A 21,685-nucleotide genomic window follows, 5' to 3' on the forward strand; every position below is an offset into this window, starting at 1 on the left:
TTGTCATGGGTATACGCTCACCCAGGAACAACAGATGAAAAATACCCAGATGTCCTACTACATGCGGTGGTGATTTTTAGTGTTGAAACCAGCAGCTTTATGGAGGTTCTGTAGTAAGTAGTATGCAGTTACCATACACTATGCTACAACTGGGACATACTTTAACTTATTTATTTCATCCTAACATGGCTCCTTGAACTTGCCTCTTGGTTTTATATCCGTCTCATCGCTGGTTGTTTTCACTGGGAGGCTAATTTGTTTTTCAAAATTGTAATAAAAAAAAAATTGTTTTAAACCTGCAGTGTGTAGAATTTTGGGTTTTATTTCCTAGCAGATTTTGTAGAAAGTAATTATAATTATTAATTTAGTGCATAATAGCTGAACATTTCTTTTTTATTATTATTTTTCCCTTAGAAAGGGTCTCATATATGTCCATATTTCTGCATATTTTGGACCAAGGCCTAGTGCCGCCATCTTGAAAGTGTCATAGTTGGAATGTCATCAGGTGCATTGTTTAAAATTTAGAATTGTTCTTGTCCTTGAAGGCCACTGTAGCTTCTGTTATTATTCTAAAGGGTTGGGGTTACCCAGGGAGCGTTGCATTCTAGAACTTTGTAGAACTTTCTTGATGATGTCATATTACACACTGCACCTTTAACGTCAGTAATACAGTGGCAAAGTTTCATAATGATATCTATAAGTTAAATAAAACATTTTATATTATTCACCTGCAGTAATTGGAGTTAAATCATTCTAAAATATAACAAAAACATGAGATATTCACAACAGAAATACAGGAAACAACTTTTAATTTAAGTTTTAATTGCATTTAATTGATGACAATGACAATGTTAAATTGGTTTCACACACACACAGTACCAGTCATCTTCAGGTGATATTTGAGATTTCTTAACAATATTAATGTCACAAAGATAAATATATATTAAATCTCTGTCGAGCTCTTCAGGACATTCTACGTGTGTAAAATCAATATTGAAAACATTTTAATTGAAGCCAGAATTATTTATTTAAAAAGGTTGTTAAAGTCGCTACGAGGAACTTTTTAATATTTCTGAAACTCATTTTTCCTCTGATGATCATCAATTACATGTAACAGCAAACGAGACCATGAGTGATAAAGAATGAGATTTTTATATAGTTTTTCTTAATGCCTTTGTCATGGGTATACGCTCACCCAGGAACAACAGCTGGCGTAGGTAAAAACACTACCGCTTTTGTCCAAAGGGGGCACTAGAATTAACACACATTGAAAGTCCCTCTGAGCTCCTTTAATGACAATTGTTACACGTTTCCAGATATTATTTCAATTATTAATATTCATAAATGTTATTGAAGTTGACGGATGTGTTTTTCTACTTCCCGAACATTCCTCCCAGAGCGTCGATCGCTGAGGAGAAGGACAAAGAGACAAAGTTAGAACATGTTTTTTTAACCGACTTTCAACACAATTATATTCAGTATTTTACAGACAAAACTCCACAACAAAGAATTCTGTTGTATGAGAATCTACGTGTGTGTTATTTGACAAATAAAAAACTTAAATAAAAACTTAAGTTGGCGTGACTAGGTTTGAGGACCCACCATACATACGTACATACAAACATAAAATAAATAAATAATAATAATTATTGAATAAAATATTTTGATTTTAAAAGTAGTCACCTGCCCCCTCCCCCCCCCAATTTACCCTCTTATTTTTTTTCCCTCTCTCTCTCTTTACTTTCTTTTAATTTGTCTATTTAGTTTTAATTTGTGATGATGTAATTATTCAATTCTCATAATTATATTTAGAGAAAATCCATGTTGGCTGTTTGTTTCGTCTCCTGTTCTGTGTTTTTATAAAAAGTAGCAGAAACCTATACTTTGGCGCTTTAATTTGAGTAAAAATAAAGATTCAGTGTGTAATATCGAAATATTTAGTGTACATACATACATAAAAAAAAAAAAAAAAAAAAAAAGTAATAATATAGTTTTTAAACGTAGTCACCTGCTCCGGCCCCTCCATCATCCTTCTTCTCTCCTCCTCCTCCCGTCAGCCCTCCGAGCATGTCACCAAACCCTCCCCCCCCTCCCCCACTGTCCCCCCCTCCTGTCAGGTTGCCTAGGAAACCCCCCACTCCTCCCCCCCCACCCCCGCTGCTGCTGTCTCCACCACCTGTCAAGTTACCTGTGGAGGCAAAGGTATCAGGTTACTACTGTATGTGCATTCAAATTTTCATCATATATTCAAGTGATTTCAACTACGCCAGCTGTTGTTTCTGGGTGGGTGGGTGAGTGTGTGTGTGTGTCTGTCTGTCTGTCTGTCTGTCTGTCTGTGGAGGCAAAGGTATCTGGTTACTACTGTATGTGCATTCAAATTTTCATCATATATTCTAATGATCTAACCACACCAGCTGTTGTTTCTGGGTGAGCGTCTGTCTGTCTGTCTGTCTCTGTGTCTATCTGTCTCTCTCTCTGTCTGTCTGTCTCTGTGTCTGTCTGTCTGTCTGTCTGTCTTCCTACCGAGCATTCCTCCGATCCCTCCTCCTCCTCCTCCTGCTGCTTCTTCTCCCTCTTTCTTCTCTCCTCCGCTCATGGCCTTCTGAACCAGACCCTCCACCACCTCGCCTGAAGAACACACACACACACACACACACACACACACACACACACACACACACACACACACACACACACACACACACACACACACACACACACACACACACACACAGTTTACATTACCTGCAATTTCATTGTATTTAAATGTTCCATTTCTATTCATTAGCTTCTTTTTTTTTTCCAATATATATTTTTTTTGGGGCATTCTTATGCTTTATTGATAGTGTAGAGACAGAGTTGAAATGGGGCAGAGAGGGGAGTGAGATGCAGAGAACGACCGCGGGCTGGAATCGAACCCGGGTCCGCTGCTGGCCGAGGCCCACGGGGGGGACGCCCTACCAACTGAGCTAAGGGCGCCCTCCGCTTTTAAATGTTTTATTTCTATTCATTCACTTTGCTAATGTGTATTATGTATTTTAATCTTGCCCCTGTGAAGCACTTTGAATGGCCTCGTCTGAATTGTACTATAGAAATAAACTTGCCTTGCCTTACATAACATGTCATTTAGCAGACGCTTTAATCCATAGCACTTTATGTTGGAGCTCGTTATGTCTCCCCAGGCTTGTGTACACACTGTTGTGTTTTGTGTCCACTGTTGTCTTACTCATGACCTGGTTTGATCTGTTTAGTGCCGCCCAATTTCTTCCCTAAAGATCTCTCATTACATTGGTCTATTTCATCAATCAATTTGGCCCACCTGATTTTGTTTACCTGCTCGATTTAAGCAATGCAGCTCAAGGTTCACAAACTTTTGCACATACAAAAGTTGGCAAATCATTTGTTTTTTCAGTTTTAACAATTGATTTCCGGAAAAGGAAAATGTTGAATTGATAAACAAACATCTGTTATTTCATATAAAAAGTACTGGTATTGATAAAAATGAATTAATAATGGTTAAACTCAATAAAATTCCAAAAGGCTCAAGGGGTTCACATACTTTCAAGCAGCACTGTATAAAAACGTGTAAGGCCGTTAGGTTTGTCCGCTCTGTGCCACTTCAGAAACATGGAACGGTGAATCATTTGAATACGCTTAAAGTAGGCTACGTACTTAGTATCTTATATTTCTGTCAACTTTGAACATTTACTCCGATACACCTTCGATGACTGAGACTATTTTGAGACTAGATTTGTCGCACACATTTTTTTTGAACATGTTCAAACTTCAAGCGACAGGACTGCGCGGCTCTGCAACTCATGAGAGGAAATTGAGAAAACCCTCCGCGAACGTTTGGAGACAGTTTAGAGACTCCCTCGCGAAGCCAGTCTCCAACTTGTCGCAAACAGTCGCAGCCCAGTGAGACACGGGCTCAAGGGATAATCACTGAGTGTGTGTGTGAGTCATCAGAAACATATTTTTATTTTATTAGTCTGTGGTCAAACAGGTTTTTACCAGCACACCTGCAGAGCAACAGAGCATTTGAGCTGGTGACGTCATGTCTGTTTGTTGCCAAGCGAGATTAAACGCGAGGTAGAAGGGTGGAGCTTAGAATCAATCTTCTCTTTACAAAACACAACCACAGCTCTGGGAAGGGGAAGAGACAACTCCAAATGTTCAGTGTCTCTCGTTTTACTATTTATAGACATATGTTTGAGTAGAATGAACATTTTGGTTTTATAATAAAAACTAAATTCACAATAAAAATATTGTCATTTAGAGCATTTTCATTTCAAGTAACGTAGAGATAAAGATTTAAAGGTGCAGTGTGTAATATGACATCATCAAGTAAGTTCTAGAAAGTTCTAGAATGCAACGCTCCCTGGGTATCCCCAACCCTTTAGAATAATAACAGAAGCTACAGTGGCCTTCAAGGACAAGAACAATTCAAAATTTTAAACAATGCACCTGATGACATTCCAACTATGACACTTTCAAGATGGCGGCACTAGGCCTTGGTCCAAAATATGCAGAAATATGGACATATACGAGACCCTTTCTAAGGGAAAAAATAATAATAATAAAAAAAGAAATCAGCTATTATGCACTAAATTAAATGTACTTATGGATATTATAATTACTTTCTACAAAATCTGCTAGGAAATAAAACCCAAAATTCTACATACTGCAGGTTTAAGACAAATCCAGACTGGCCTCTTAATGTTTTGTATGTAAAATCAAGCCAGAGAGAGCAGGGCTGAGCAAGTTAACACACCACTGCATATTCTAGTGGGGCAGAAGTGATCATTGAGAGGCATTATGTTTATGTGTTTCTATACTTTGTTGTTAAGGAATATACTGGGATATATTGGGAGAATTTCCAGAAGCTATGGTGGCCTTCAAGGACAAGAAGCTATAGTTACTAAAGATGGCATCATCCACCACTGCCTCAAGTCTTTCCACAATATCAAGTGATGAGGTGAAGATGTATTTAGTTATTTATTCTATAGTACTTCTTCTTCTTCTTGGTCTTCCAACAGGTGCATTTCCCCAGGACGCCCACTATATATAAAAACGTGTAAGGCCGTTAAGTTTGTCTGTTCTGGGCTACTGTAGAAACATGGCGGGGAAGTAGTTGTTAATGTGTGCAACCCTGAGGGATAATCACTGACCCTGCGTTCCAATCCCCATACTTCCCTACTATTTAGTATGCCAGAAAAAGATTTAGGATGTCCCAATACATGCACGTCAATTGTAGTATGCTGAAAATACATATTGCCCCACTAACTCCAATAGCATTTGGGAGTATTCGTCTTTATTCTTGACATTTCTCAACATAATGAGAAAAAAATCTTCCTTATCTGATTTATTTTTCTCTCTCTCCTGTGGCCCTAAAACTCTTCTGTACTTTAGTATGTAGTGTAGTAAAAAGACTAAAACTCTTCTGTACTTGAGTATGTATGTAGTGTAGTAAAAAGAAAGAGTATGAGATTTGGAATGCAGGGTATGTGTGTGAAAGACGTCGGACATATTTATTAGTTTGAAGTAAAAAAAAATGGTTTTCACCGGCACACCTGAGAGTAACTGAACTGGTTTAACAACGGAGAAGATAAGGGAAGGGACATATTTTAACTACGGCGGTTGTTAAAACCCGTCAATCATCTTTACGAGTTGAGACAAAGACAAAGTGTGAAAAATAACAAAATAATAATGTGAATTAGAATGATTATTATTTAGGGGATAGCGATGTTTTCATTTGAATTTATCTTTTAGGCTACATTTTATTTTTGAGCACTTTTACTAAACTCAAACATTAAGCCCTTGAGGACGTCTGCTTTCAGTCAAAATGAGGTTGGAGCCCATTCTCTGTCTGCCTGCCTGTCTGTCTGTCTGTCTGTCTGTCTGTCTGCCTGTCTGTCTGTCTGTCTGCCTGCCTGCCTGTCTGCCTGCCTTATGAGCAAAGCAAAGATGCATCGTTTGGGTTTTAATAGCCTAACGTTTTACTGAAGATATATTGATCCTAGATGTTTGAATCTGTTCATATCTTTACAACTTTTCCTCAGTCTGGAACTTTCCAGTTAATTCTCGACATTATATTTCGTAAATTAAATAAATAATTGTAAATGTAACTTACCGGCTTTTTGCCCGGCCATTTTGGCGAAGTCAGTCATGACGGTTGGTCGGTTGAGTTGTTGAGAGTGTGTGTTTAGCTGAGTGGCGGGCGGCTCTCTGTTTGTGTGTGTGTTTGTTGCTCTCTGTGTGTGTGGCTCTCTCTCTCTCTCTCTGGGTGTTAGTACGTTTGCTTTTATAGAGTGAAGTCGTTTTGAAGCGACCCTAGTCACGCCCCAGACAGGAAACGGGCACATCCAGTAAAGACCGTCACACACACACACACACACATACACACACACACACACACACACACACACACACACACACACACACACACACACACACACACACACACACACACACACACACACACACACACACACACACACACACACACACACACACACACACACACACAGTGACATCAGGAGATTCAGGTTTCACAGGCAAGTGAACCCTGTCATTCAAAAGTGAACACTCAACATTATTTTTTTTTCAAAACTTGGAACCAAAAAAATCTCAACTTCTAAAGCTCTCACATCAACTAAACTTTCCATAATCATTCTCAGCACTATTCTGAAAGTTATGTGAAGAGATGCAAATGTACATCAGTTAAGATTCTGCCAAGTTTGCATATTCAAATATTTCTGAAAAATTGTAATACGAAAAAATTATAGTTTTTACCCAGAACAGGGTACAGGGGGCAAAGTGAATGTATCGGCATTATGGAATGTTGCAATAGGTTGTTCACCATAAATAGATAGATAGATAGATAGATAGATAGATAGATAGATAGATAGATAGATAGATAGATAGATAGATAGATAGATAGATAGATAGATAGACAGACAGACAGACAGACAGACAGACAGACAGACAGACAGACAGACAGACAGACAGACAGACAGACAGACAGACAGACAGACAGACAGACAGACAGACAGATAGATAGATAGATAGATAGATAGATAGATAGATAGATAGATAGATAGATAGATAGATAGATAGATAGACAGACAGACCTGGGTGGACAACTTGCTCAACTACCTGCTGGAAAGCTACAGGGGGCGGAAATAGCAAATTGGAGCCACGGTTTAAAGGCCCTGGCAACCCAAATCCACTAAATCCTTGTAACTATGTTATTTGGGGGGTAAAATCAGTGCTAATATGTATATGAAAGGTCTTAGGAATATCTGTTAGCCCCGCGCTAAGCTACTGTCATGTCAGTTGGTCGAGCATTTGAAAAATCCTGATTCGAATGTTGCCTTGGCTTAGAGCGAGCTATATCTTGTGATGTCACGCGAAGGATCTCTGTTCTAAAATGCATTGGGACGGCCATTTGAAAATTTCTGATTCGAACGTTGGCTTACGTCTCTATCTTGGGACGTCACACGCTCTAAAAACAAATATATACAATATCTCTGGAGCCGCGCAAGAGATACAGACTGTCTCTTTGCGCCTGAGCCTACACTCACAGGCTCGTCTGAGCGAAGCAGCGCGCACCCCGGTGATGGTAACGTCCACAGTGACACCTCGCCGAGCCGCCGTGCAGAAAAACTATGTGGTTTAAGACTAAATGATCACCGGGGATTCCTGAACGTTAATGTTGTAGAGGGGACAGGCTTTCACGATCCGATTGTGTCCCGAGACCTGAGAGACACGTCTCCAAATTGCGCAGAAAATCCACTGTCGATCGCTGCGCCGATTCATGCCTCTGACACGTCGACTCGCAACAAAAAAAAAAGTCAAGGCTTTGAATTCAGTGCTGGGGATGTGGAGATCTTTGGCCATTTCCCGTGCCTCTTTTTCCTCTCGTCACTTCGTTCTCTATCCAAGCGCACACACCTCTGTCCGGCCGCATCTGAGTGCGCAGCTCGTGCTCCACCCGAAAATAAATAAATAAACACAAGTTGGACACAAGCCCAGCTGATGATCGCTCTGGTAACGGTCAGTCCATAACTGGACGCTGAATATTAGACACCGAATATAAAACGACACGACTTTTTACGACATATTCCCAGGGGGAAACCCATGGGGAAACCCCGTTTTATAATCGGCCCAATACGGCATGTGTCACTGCTGCATGTAACAATACTGCATTGGTGATGCATTTTTTTTTATCAATGTAGCGAGTTATTATTGAAGTGCAGGCAGAGTTTTTTTTTGTCAGCAGTCCCTTCTGAGAATATGTTTCTGCGGCTGCCTGTAGCGTAGGCTACTTCAACAGCGGGTCTCCACACTGTTGATCGTCTACACAACGTTAGCCTGCATGCTTAGGATCCAACTGGCCGGCTGGTTTGAACTCATTTGATTGTCTTTTTTTATATTGTACTCCTTGTGCTCTTAATTCAAACCGCATATCGCATCAGCTCACGTGATGAGAAACATAATCCGACTCCGTTTTCTCTCTCTCTCTCTCTTATTCCCACTCCTATCCTCAAAAACATTTAAAAATGCATATGTCTAAAATAGATAGCAGATTTTTTTGCAAGTTAAATGGGAAATAAATTAATAAGATATAACAATAAATATGAGACAGATATATTTTTATATATTTTCATTGTGACACTGACACCTGTTTCAATTAAACAGGTTGCGTTGTAGCGGGGAAAAATATCCTACAACTAATTGCAAACCTATATAGGCCTAATAATAATAAGTTACTTTCTGCAAGTGATGTTGAGCTTGCGCTCTCAGCTGTGCCAAAGCATTCAGCGTTGCTAGGGAAACCAGCTACCGTCGCAGCCCGTGCAGCAGTGTGAACTGCCAGTCAGGCTCGTTGTGAGCATGTGCAGCATTTTCTAGTTTGCGTCTCGTTGTGTGGTGAATCTTTTGTCTGAACTGGGCTAAACCTGCTCAGCACCGTGAGTGAGAGAACGTTCCCTTACAGAACGTTGTTGGCCACGCCCACACCACCCTGCAAAATGTTCTAGACAGCAAAAAAGCAGTTTTTTAGACTAAATGTTATAATATTTATGAAAATAAATTTTTAATTGGATGACTGTAAACAGCTTATAGAGAAACCCAACATTAATGTCATATATTTATGTCTGTGGGTTGCCAGAGCCTTTAATGCGAGGGTAAACATTTGTTTTTTAACTTGAAGATATTATCATGAAACTTTGCCAGTTGATTACCGACATTAAAACAATGATTTTTTGTATTGAAGTGTTTTTCTGAAATGCAAAAGTAATTCAGATTTGGCATATTTCACTATTTAGGCGTAGGCTACATTTGCATATCTTTAAAACCAAAAACTGTCTAGATGTTGGATAAAACCAGAGTTTAAAATCCTAATTGCATTTTGACAACAAGTTAGTGTATTAAGTTTCTACATAACAAACGTCCTTTGTGAGAAATCAAGTGATACATTTAGGTTGCGTTCCGAATCGCATACTTTCTACTATATAGTATGTAGAAAAAAGATTTAGGATGTCCCGATTCTTGTGGCCAGATTTAGGATGGTTAGAAGTACCCGGATGTCCTACTTCATGCGGCCAAGATTGTTAGTGTTGAAAACTGCATCCTATTTATGATGAAATAAGAGAGTAAAAGTATGTCCCAATAGTATGCCTACTGCATCCTAAATAGATTATTTTTATCGTCGGATGTAGTATGTAGAATAGAAAAAAGAAAGAGGAGATTCGGAACGCAACCTTAGTTTGATAGTGGTAGATAGACATGGTTTAATATTTTTAATCAACACTGAACCAAAAATCTCAACTTCTAAAGCTCTTACATCACCTAAACTTTCCATAGGATCGCCTAGAGGGAAAGGTGGCCGACCAGTAACCATGAGGTCGCTGGTTCGATCCCCGGCACTGGACAGGAGGGTGTTAGTAGTAAACATAGTGGCAGCTGGTATTACATATACGGTGCCCACCATCTCTACCATTGTGTCCTTGAGCAAGACACTTAACCCCAAACTGCTCCAGGGGCGCTGTACTATGGCTGACCCTGTGTGAGGACCCCCTCTGGAGTGTGTCTGTCTGTCTGTCTGTCTGTCTGTACTATGGCTATGTGTGAGGACCCCTTCTGGAGTGTGTCTGTCTGTCTGTCTGTACTATGGCTATGTGTGAGGACCCCCTCTGGAGTGTGTCTGTCTGTCTGTCTGTCTGTCTGTCTGTCTGTACTATGGCTGACCCTGTGTGAGGACCCCCTCTGGAGTGTGTCTGTCTGTCTGTACTATGGCTGACCCTGTGTGAGGACCCCCTCTGGAGTGTGTCTGTCTGTCTGTCTGTCTGTGTGTGTGTCTGTACTATGGCTGACCCTGTGCTCTGACCCCCTCTGGAGTGTGGGAACTCGAGAGGGGAGATGAGAAAAGACAGATTTCAATGCAACCATTGACTAATAAAGTAACACAATCATTCTCAGCACTATTCTGAAGGTTGTTACAGAAGGATTTGTTCACATGTTGTTCACTGTCTGATCGAGCTTGTTCGGACATTCTACGGGTGTAAAATCAATACTGAAAACATTTGAATTTAAACCAGAATTTCTTTATTTACATTCGTTAAGGACAATTGTTACATGTTTCCAGATATTATTTCAATGATTAATATTCATAAATGTTGATAAAGTCGACGGATGTGGTTTTCTACTTATTGAAGAATCCTCCAAGAGCGTCGATCGCTGAGGAGAAGGATAAAAAGACAAAGTTAGAACAACATTTTTTAACATTTTATTTATTTATTTTTTGGCATTGTTATGCTTTATTGATAGTGTAGAGACAGAGTTGAAATGGGGCAGAGAGGGGAGTGACATGCAGAGAACGACCACGGGCTGGAATCAAACCCGGGTCCGCTGCTGGCCGAGGCCCATGGGGGGGGGCGCCCTACCAACTGAGCTAAGGGCGCCCCATTTTAACCATTTTTAACACAATTCAATTCAGTATTTTACAGACAGTGTGAGTCTACGTGTTATTATAAACAAAGACAAACTTAGATAATGAGTTAGAGTTGGCTTGACTGGGTTTATTAATTATATTAAATTTTACAGACAAAACCCCACAAAGAAGAATTCTGTTAGGATGTGGAAACTCTATATTTTCTATTTTCTATGTTGTCATAATCAAAATGTTTGATTTCACATATATGTCATGCTTTAAATGTGCAGTCAGTGATTCTGGAGAACGCTTGTTGTCAAAATCAGTGAATATCTCCTCATGATCCGCTACCTGACTGTGTACTCTAAAGAAATGCCATTGTTAATACACAGCCTAGACTCTGTGAACTTCAGTGATGGTTGTATGTCGTGCTCAAATGACATTAGAGCAAAACCCTCAAGTGTCATATTGCTTTGGTGGTAGTGTGTGTTAATTGACAACAAAAATAATTAATTCAAAGGTTAGATTTGGTGTGATGGGTTTGTGGACTCCCTTACTCAATCAATCAATCAATCAATCAATCTTTATTTCTATAGCACTTTTCATACAAGTAAATGTAACACAAAGTGCTTAAAACACCCCCACCCCCCTCCCACCCCGATATATTAATACACGCAAAAACAATCCCTATCCATTCGTACATACATATAAAAAAAAAAAAAAAAAAAAAAAAAAAATTAATAATATATTTTTTAAATGTATTCACCTGCTCCGGTTCCTCCATCGTCCTTCTTTCCGCCTCCCGTCAGGTTGCCTAGGAGATCACCAACCCCTCCCCCGCTGTTTCCACCGCCGCCGCCCGCCAAGTTACCTGTGGAGGCAAATTTATCACGTAAAATATGTGCATTAAAATTTTCATCATATTAAAGATAACTTGATGTTTTTTTTATTTTTTTTTTTTCTTAACCTTTATCTCTACAGGTAAATCCCATTGAGACCGAAGACTCTTGTTCAAGGGAGACCTGTTTTCCTTTCCCACGTTTCCATTCACACACACATTCATACACCGATAGCAGGCTTACTATCGACATTCACACGAGGCAAGGTGGGTGAAGTGTCTTTCCCAAGGACACAACAACCATGACACAAGTGGCAGGGCGGGAATCGAACCTCCAACCCTTTGATCATCAGCCGACCCGCTCTACCAACTGAGCCACAGTCGCCCCAAGGTGGTTGAGTGTGTGTTTGTGTGTGTGTGTGGTCTCCTACCGATCATATCCCCGATGCCTCCTCCGCTGTTTCCACCGCCGCCGCCCGCCAGGTTACCTGTGGAGGCAAATTTATCACATTTTAATATATGCATTCAAATTTTAATGGTTTGGATTTATATAGCTCTTTTCTAGGCCCTCAAAGCTCTTTACAGGGTTCCAGGTTCCATTCATTCACACACAGTCATACCGGTGGTGGAAGCGTGGCTGCCTATTCAGCGCCTACGAGCCCCTCAGACCACCACCTCAAACATACAGCAGTCACACACATTCACACATTTTCATCATATATTCAGTTCTACTGTGATTTAGGAAGTTTAGACAAGGATTAAAAGATGTTTGCTGACCAAATTACTTTTTTTGCGAAAATCAGTGAATATCTCCTCATGATCCACTACCTGTCTGTACTGTGTGAATATCTCCTCATGATCCACTACCTGTCTGTACTGTGTGAATATCTCCTCATGATCCACTACCTGTCTGTACTGTGTGAATATCTCCTCATGATCCACTACCTGTCTGTACTGTGTGTGCGCTGAAGGAGGCAGATTTTGAACTTTCAGTGTGTGTTCATTCTAGCGCCCCCCTTTGGACAAAAGCAGTAGTGTTTTTACTACGCCAGCTGTTGTTCCTGGGTGAGCGTATACCAATGACAAAGGCATTAAGAAAAACTATATAAAAATAGCATTCTTTGCAATGATGGTCTCGTTTGGTGTTATATGTCATTTATGATCATAAGAGGAGAAATTAGACTGTTTCAGAAATGTTTTAAAAGTTCCTCGTAGCACCTTTAAATCTAAAAGAAAAACGTAATGGTTGAGTGTGTGTGTGTGTGTGTGTGTGTGTGTGTGTGTGTGTGTGTGCCTGTATGTGTGTCTGTCTGTCTGTCTGTGTCTCTGTGTGTCTCTGTCTGTCTGTCTGTCTGTGTGTGTGTCTGTCCGTCTGTCTGTGTGTCTCTGTCTGTCTGTGTGTCTCTGTCTGTCTGTGTGTGTGTCTGTCCGTCTGTCTGTGTGTCTCTGTCTGTCTGTGTGTCTCTGTCTGTCTGTGTGTGTGTCTGTCCGTCTGTCTGTGTGTCTCTGTCTGTCTGTGTGTCTCTGTCTGTCTGTGTGTGTGTCTGTCTGTCTGTCTGCGTGTGTGTCTGTCTTCTGTCTTTTTACCGATCATTCCTCCGATGCCTCCATCTTTCTTCTCCTCTTTCTTCTCTCCTCCCATCGCCTTCTCCACGATTCCCTCCACCACCTCAGCTGCACACAGAAAACAGCTGTTAGGTTTCCATTTTTTTTAAATGTTGGGGCATTTTCAAGCTTTATTAGACAGTACAGAGTTGAAATGGGGAGACAGATAGAGAGAGAGAGAGAGAGAGAGAGAGAGAGAGAGGGGGGGGGGGGGGGACGAACTGCAGTAAAGGTCCACGGGTCGGATTTGAACCCGCGACCACTGCAACTAAGGCCGGAGCCAATATGGTACACGCTCTATCCACTACGCCACCAAGGTTTGGTTCCATTTTAACCTGTAATTTTTATTTAATTTAAATGTTCTATTTCTATTCATACGATTTTCTGATGTGTTTTATGTATTTTAATCTTGCCCCTGTAAAGCACTTTGAGTGGCCTTGTGTCTGAATTGTGCTACAGAAATAAACTTGCCTTGCCTTGGTTTCCATAGCAACTGGTGAGGTCACACACAGCTGTTTGACAGATTTCAGTTTAAAAGTTGATTCCTTTAAGTACAGTCAACTTACATTTTTTATTTTGGTGTAGTCAGTGATTCTGGAGAACGCTTGTTGTTAAAATCACTTTTTGTCAAAATCAGTGAATATCTCCTCATGATCTGCTACCTTAACTGGTGTGTAAACAAAATGTATGTAAACAAAGGGGGCCCACTGTAGCTAGCAACATGCCAGCTTACAGAGCCTAGGCTGTGTATAAACAATGGATTCCTTTTTAGCACATACACACACAGGTAGTGGATCGTGAGGAGATATTCACTGGGTTTGACAAAGAAAGTGATGACTACAAGCATTCTCCTGAATATCTGACTCCTCCTTTAAGTAGAAATTTATTTTTTGAGAGAGAGGGCGAAAGAGAGAGGGAGGGAGAGAGAAAGGGAGAGAGAGAGGAAGAGAGAGAGAGAGAGGGCGAAAGAGAGAGGGAGGGAGAGAGAAAGGGAGAGAGAGAGCGAGAGAGAGCGAGGGAGAGAGAGAGCGAGAAAAAGAGAGAGAGAGAGAAAAAGAGAGAGCGAGGGAGAGACGGAGAGAAAGGGAAAGAGAGAGGGGGGGGGACATTCCTGTATCCAGCAGTTCATACACATAAAAACCAAATAATCAGATAAAAACACACGCTTCTACTCAATGATTACAAAAGTGCATCAAAAGTCAAAAGTTGGCGACTTTACTTCGTTATTTAATATGTCTGTCAACTTTTACTTTAAGTTTTCCTGCGATACATTTCCCGTGCGCCTCCTGTCCCCTGTGTGTTAACCATAGATAGTACATAAACCCTGAGGGATAACCACTGAGTGTGTGTGTTAACCCAAACCCTGAGGGATAACCACTGAGTGTGTGTGTTAACCCAAACCCTGAGGGATAACCACTGAGTGTGTGTGTTAACCCAAACCCTGAGGGATAATCACTGAGTGTGTGTGTTAACCCAAACCCTGAGGGATAACCACTGAGTGTGTGTGTTAACCCAAACCCTGAGGGATAACCACTGAGTGTGTGTGTTAACCCAAACCCTGAGGGATAACCACTGAGTGTGTGTGTTAACCCAAACCCTGAGGGATAACCACTGAGTGTGTGTGTTAACCCAAACCCTGAGGGATAATCACTGAGTGTGTGTGTTAACCCAAACCCTGAGGGATAACCACTGAGTGTGTGTGTTAACCCAAACCCTGAGGGATAACCACTGAGTGTGTGTGTTAACCCAAACCCTGAGGGATAACCACTGAGTGTGTGTGTTAACCCAAACCCTGAGGGATAACCACTGAGTGTGTGTGTTAACCCAAACCCTGAGGGATAATCACTGAGTGTGTGTGTTAACCCAAACCCTGAGGGATAACCACTGAGTGTGTGTGTTAACCCAAACCCTGAGGGATAACCACTGAGTGTGTGTGTTAACCCAAACCCTGAGGGATAACCACTGAGTGTGTGTGTTAACCCAAACCCTGAGGGATAACCACTGAGTGTGTGTGTTAACCCAAACCCTGAGGGATAATCACTGAGTGTGTGTGTTAACCCAAACCCTGAGGGATAACCACTGAGTGTGTGTGTTAACCCAAACCCTGAGGGATAACCACTGAGTGTGTGTGTTAACCCAAACCCTGAGGGATAACCACTGAGTGTGTGTGTTAACCCAAACCCTGAGGGATAACCACTGAGTGTGTGTGTTAACCCAAACCCTGAGGGATAACCACTGAGTGTGTGTGTTAACCCAAACCCTGAGGGATAACCACTGAGTGTGTGTGTTAACCCAAACCCTGAGGGATAACCACTGAGTGTGTGTGAGGCGTCAGACACATATCTATTAGTCTGAAGTCAAACAGGTTTGCACCAGCACACCTGCAGGGCAACAGAGCATTAGAGGTGGTGACATAACAAAAGGATGAGTTATTATCTAGGCCTGTCAAAATGAACACGTTAATGCAGCATGATTCCTATCTGGAATTAATGCACTCATCTTTTTAACACTAGACCCGCCCCGTGCATCCGACCCGCCCCGTGCATCCGACCCGCTCTGCACTAGATATTCACTGATTTTGACAAAAAAGTGACTACAAGCATTTTCCTGAATATCTGACTCCACCTTTGAGTAGAATTTTTTGAGAGAGAGAGAGAGAGAGAGAGAGAGAGAGAAAGAGAGAGAGAGAGAGAGAGAGAGAGAGAGAGAGAGAGAGAGAGAGAGAGAGAGATCCTGGCTGACCCAGGATCAGTAGCTGCGCGCGGCCAAACATAGCAGCATGCTAGTCTGTGTTTTGAACTGCTAATGGCCACGTCTGTATCGCGGGCGGCAGTTAAGCGCGCGCACACACACACACAGACACACACACACACACACACACACACACACACACACACGACTGCAATCAAGTTGGATGCAGGAATGCCAAACCTGACCAGAAATTATTGCATTTAATGTCATTCCAACATTAACCAAAGTCCAAGTACCAAAGTCATTTTCTGGTTCGATGCTTTAACTTTTACTCGAGTGTCACGTTGAAATACTTCCTCCCAGACTGCGATCAGCGTCAGCCGTTAAACGATTTGAATTAATTTGCAAAAAATGCAAAACAGTCATGAGGTCAGATGAGAAGGACACGGAACATATATGAAGTTTGAAGATTTTCATGATGCAATGAGTGAAGCCAACGTAGGATTAAATAAGTGTATACTTCTTCCTGCTCCTTTTCAGGCATATCTCAGAAATACAGATAATTTTTTTTTTATTCTTTTTTTGTGAAAACATAATTTGTTTATTGTATTTCCATGCTTTTCATTTTGTTTTGTATGTTTGATATGTCTGAAATAAATTGAATCAAATCAAATCAAATGTAAACGATCCTATTAAACCAAAGGAATTACCTTTAAGATTGGAATTAAGAATTGATATTAGAACATTTTGGAAGTATTGATTAAAAGGGTTTTCACATGATGCGAGTAGGAGGAATATTACATAGAACAAAGAAAAGCCTGTTACCTCCAGTATGTTCATTTGTATTGCATATATTTTAATTTTTTTAAGAATATTTTTTTTTCAGAAATTTCTTTTTTTCAGATAATTTTTTTTATTCAATAATGTTTTTATTATTTATAATTTTTTATTTATAATTTTTCCTAGGTGTCTGTGTCAATGTGTTTTAGTAGCATTATCACATTAAATGGGATATAGTATGTGCTATTGTGAGTTCCTTCTGTTGCTATCCTGGGTTGTACTAACCCCTAAAATATGTCCTTGCCCGTCGATGTGGAGCTGTATTTTCTTGCCTTCGTTGACTCGACCGTTCTGTTTTATTTTATTTTTAATTTGCTTTTCCCTAAAAATAAACTTTAAACAAACAATGGAAATATATCTGAAAATTTGTATATTTTTTCAATAAAAAACAGCAACATTTTATAAGATGGGTGTGAATGCAAATCTATTTTAAACTAATTTAACAAAACGAATAACCCCCGAGGCTCCATCGCCTGATACTAACTGAACTGGCTGGAGATGAAACAACCCTAAAGGTGTCTCTATATATAAATCAATAACAAGAGGGAATTTTAATTAATCTGTCTATCTGTCTGTCTGTCTGTCTGTCTGTCTGTCTGTCTGTCTGTCTGTCTGTCTGTCTGTCTGTCTGTCTGTCTGTCTGTCTGTCTGCCTGTCTGTCTGTCTGTCTGTCTGTCTGTCTGTCTATCTGTCTGTCTGTCTGTCTGTCTGTCTGTCTACATTCTCGGCTTTTATTACATGAAAAACTAATACATTATTACGTTATTGGCTAAAGGCTGAAACCTATGCATCTTTAAAATGCTAGATTAAACCTAAATTTTTCTGAGGCGCCCCCCCCCCCATAGAGCCTCAGTCCTCTTCACAGCAGACCCGGGTTAGAATCCAGCCCGGGTCGTTCTCTGCATGTCATTCCCCTCTCTGACACATTTCATCTCTGTCTCTACACACTGTCTAATAAAGCACGAAAAAACAAAAAAATACAAAAAAAAAGAAATGCAATACAATTTTCCAACTGTAACTCACCAGCTTTGGCCCCGGCGATTTTGGCGACGCCTCCACTGCCCAAAAAGTCCATGATTGTTGTGCTGTGGTCGGTTGAGTGTGTAGAGTGTGTGTTTGGCTGAGTGTGTGTGTGTTGCTCTGAGTGTGTGCGTTGCTCTCTGTGTGTGTGTTGATGCGAGAGTTTGTTTTTATAGAGACAAGGTGTTCTGATTCCGCCCTGGTCTCGCCCAAGTCAGGAATCAGGCGTGGCTCAAGGGCGGACCCACCAATCCACTAATCGATCGTCAGACTGCACGTTATGAACACACACACACAGACACACACAGACACACACAGACACACACACACACACACACACACACACACACACACACACACACACACACACACACACACACACACACACACACACACACACACACACACACACACACACACACACACACACACACACACAGAGTTATGAGATTCAGGTTTCACAGGCATTATGGTTGCAATGGAAAAGTTCTCACAACACACATGATACATTAATATAAATACGACTTAATCTCACTGACAAAACGTCGTTCAAAATCCAGTTTAAGACTTAAGATTGTTTCCAGCAGCTTTTGGTGAAACTCCTTTTCAGCGTGGCTTTGCAAACGAGTTACATTTTCATGCTTTATTAGACAGTGTGTAGAGACAGAGATGAAATGTGTCAGAGAGGGGAATGACATGCAGAGAACGACCCCGGGCTGGATTCTAACCCGGGTCTGCTGTGAAGAGGACAGACAGACAGACAGACAGACAGACAGACAGACAGACAGACAGACAGACAGACAGACAGACAGACAGAGAGGGGAATGACATGCAGAGAACGACCCGGGCTGGATTCTAACCAGGGTCTGCTGTGAAGAGGACTGAGACTCTATGGAGGGAGGGGGGGGGGGGTCTAACCACTACACCACAAGCCTTTCAAAACATTGTGACAAAGTGCGTCACAAAACAAAATAAAAACAGTAGTCAAGATCGAAACATCAGAACCAAACATAGTAGAGAGAGATAAGGCTCGGTCAGAGCACATGTGTGTGTGTGTGTGTGTGTGTGTGTGTTATACAACGCACAGAACACAATAAAAACTAAATGCAAATTTATAAAATCCATAAAAACAACGATTTACAACAAAAGGCTTTTCTGTAAAGGTTCGCTTTGAGGAGTGATTTAAAAGCAGTCACTCAACGTTAGTTTTTATCGATACTCTGAACCAACAAATCTCAACTTCTAAAGCACTTTCATCAACTAAACTTTCCATAATCATTCTCAGCCCTATTCTGAAGGTTATTACAGAAGGATTTGTTCATATGTTGTTCATTGTCTGATTTATGAGACATTTTCTTCTTAAAAACATGCTGAAAATGCTTTTTTAAGACCTGTACATAGATTTTTTTTATTTTTAATTCAGGGAGTTCCACAGCTGTGGGGCTTAAACAAAGAAAGTTTGGTCGACTTTGGTTTTAATGTGTTGTGGTGACTTTAAGAAGAATTCAGATTGATCAAGTTTTATAACTGTTACTAAACTATTTTAAAACCCTACATTTTGCACAGTTGTGATGTTGTCGCAACTGTGCAAACTGTAGGGTTAGACAGTGAGACCATAAAACACTCTTTCTGCCTTTTCTCAGGCTAGGATGAACCGATTTCTAAAAATGTTTGCACATTTATACTACATAGGATCTCAGAGTTCAATACACCTTCATATTCCCACTGGTGAAGTAGGTCATTAAGCTTTTACAAGACTGCAAAGCCAGTTCTAGACATTTGGGCCTTTCACTTTAACATGAATCTGAACCAACGTGTCGTGGAGTAAATACGAGTTGAAGCATAAAATAATGTGCTGACGGGAAGGGCCGCCTTCTGCCTGAGCAAGGCAGGTCATTAAAATAGTTTGTGTGTGTGTGTGTGTGTAGGTTGCCCTGTGTGTGTGTGTGTGTTGGCCTGTGTGTGAGTGTGTATCTCTGTGTGTGTGTGTGTTGGCCTGTGTGTGTGTGTGTGTGTGAGTGAGTGTGTGTGTGGTGCCCTGTGTGTGTGCATGTGCGCCTCTGTGGGTGTGTGTGTGTGTGTGTGTTGTCCTCCTCCCTCATAAAGAATGTATAAAAGGCTTGATGAGTCACCACCACATAAAAGCCTTTGAAAGAGAATGGGACTTTTAGGATGAGTCACCTCACACCCAGCAGGGATTCCTTCCCTTGATACTGAAGTTCATAATAAAAACATAGAAATAAAATAAAAACAATTAATGCAAAAGTTAGTAATCGTCGGGGCGCTCGTGGTGTAGTGGATAGAGAGACAACTGGCCAAGTTGAAGCCCATTCTTTATGAAAATGTCTCATAAATCAGACAGTGAACAACATATGAACAAATCCTTCTGTAATAACCTTCAGAATAGTGCTGAGAATGATTATGGAAAGTTTAGTTGATGTAAGAGCTTTAGAAGTTGAGATTTTTGGTTCAGAGTATTGAAAGAAAAAAAACTAACATTGAGATAATGTCCGTTAAAGATGGTTGTATAGGAGAAATATACAGACGCAAACAGACAAGGTTTAGTCAAATAAACACCTGAATGTACATGTTGGACCTTTGATTTATACTAATATGAAAGAAGACATGTTATGGAAGATAAATAGACAAAAATCTCTTTAAAAAAACGCTTGAAAAGACAAGAGTTTTTGTCTCAACTTAAACCAAAGAGGCCGAAAAATTTGTGTATTGTTAATATAAGTGTGAAAAAAAAGGCTTTAACTTATTATAACTCGTATGTCCTACTATTTAAATCAAATCAGTTTTATTTCTATAGCCCAAAATCACAAATACATTTGTCTCAGTGGGCTTTACATTCCATACAGTATGACACCCTCCGCCCTTATCTATCTATGTATCTATCTATGTATCTATCTATCTATCTATCTATCTATCCATCTATCCATCTATCCATCTATCCATCTATCCATCCATCTATCCATCTATCCATCTATCTATCTATCTATCTATCTATCTATCTACACCCTCTGCCCTTAGGCCCTTAGCTCGGCTGAGAAAAAACTCCCAGTAAAAAACCCTTTACCGGGATTAAAAAAAATTGAAGAAATCTCAGGGAGAGTCGACAGAGTAAGGGATCCTTCTCCCAGGACGGACATGCTGCAATAGATGTCATAAGTAGAGAAAATCACGAAGGAATTGCACTCAGGTAAGTGTGACGGTGTGTTCACATGTTGGATAAGACTTCAGAGAGTCAGCCGGGGCCGTCCAACCAGCTCACCCAGATTCTGAACATGTTATATTTGCTTCAAAGAGGAGTGTGTCTTGACAGTACTCTATATATGGGGGAAATTCGTTATGAGATTTTCAGGATTTTCATTGTTCTGCTTCATTCAATTGATCTGAATGTTTTAATTGTTGTTGTCTCTTTGTCAGCTTGTTGTGTATTCTCATTGTATATTGTGTATCTGTAATTGACTCGACGTCATTGTAAAAGAGGGTCATCACCACTCAATTGATCTTTTGAGGATGAATAAAGAAACATTTATGAATTTACCTTTAGTTTAAACAATGTCCTTAGAAACCTGTAAAGTAGAGTACGCCATGTTAGTTGTTTGTTTTATTTTGTTTCCCTTTTCAGTGTGTGTGTGTGTGCGTGTCTGTGTGTCTGTCTGTTAGTGTGTGTCTGTCTGTGTGTGTGTGCGCGTGCTCTTTTAAAACATCCATAAAATAAGGTATTTGAAAGACAAAGAGGAATG

The 21,685-nt window shown here is 40.5% G+C and overlaps 1 protein-coding gene and 2 long non-coding RNA genes across 3 annotated transcripts; all 3 read right to left on the minus strand.

The window, feature by feature from the left end:
- Positions 1–792: 792 nt before the first annotated feature.
- LOC307257433 lies at positions 793–2,108 on the minus strand. Its single transcript, XR_013845095.1, has 2 exons — positions 2,009–2,108; positions 793–1,408 (listed from the first exon to the last, which is right to left on the minus strand). It is a non-coding gene; the product is annotated as an uncharacterized lncRNA (long non-coding RNA).
- Positions 2,109–2,148: 40 nt separating this feature from the next.
- On the minus strand, positions 2,149–6,297 carry LOC307257937. Its single transcript, XR_013845110.1, has 3 exons — positions 6,134–6,297; positions 2,524–2,628; positions 2,149–2,188 (listed from the first exon to the last, which is right to left on the minus strand). It is a non-coding gene; the product is annotated as an uncharacterized lncRNA (long non-coding RNA).
- A 4,291-nt stretch (positions 6,298–10,588) lies between these two features.
- LOC307257113 (uncharacterized protein) lies at positions 10,589–18,088 on the minus strand. The gene is made up of 5 exons (XM_080036250.1): positions 17,934–18,088; positions 13,362–13,448; positions 12,206–12,262; positions 11,703–11,807; positions 10,589–10,743 (listed from the first exon to the last, which is right to left on the minus strand). The coding sequence occupies exons 1-5, from the start codon at positions 17,983–17,985 to the stop codon at positions 10,709–10,711; spliced, it is 336 nt and encodes a 111-aa protein (XP_079892376.1). The 5' UTR covers positions 17,986–18,088; the 3' UTR covers positions 10,589–10,708.
- Positions 18,089–21,685: the final 3,597 nt, after the last annotated feature.

Source organism: Ammodytes marinus (genome assembly GCF_949987685.1).
Source record: "Ammodytes marinus genome assembly, chromosome: 11".
In the NCBI taxonomy this organism is placed as follows: Eukaryota; Metazoa; Chordata; class Actinopteri; order Uranoscopiformes; family Ammodytidae; genus Ammodytes; species Ammodytes marinus.

Coding starts and splice junctions, on each gene's coding strand:
- LOC307257113 (XM_080036250.1), bottom strand. CDS start 17,985: ATGGACTTTTTGGGCAGTGGAGGCGTCGCCAAAATCGCCGGGGCCAAA. Junction 11,808..12,205: donor AGGCATCGGGGATATGATCG/GTAGGAGACCAC, acceptor TTGCCTCCACAG/GTAACTTGGCGGGCGGCGGC. Junction 10,744..11,702: donor CGATGGAGGAACCGGAGCAG/GTGAATACATTT, acceptor CCTTCTCCTCAG/CGATCGACGCTCTTGGAGGA.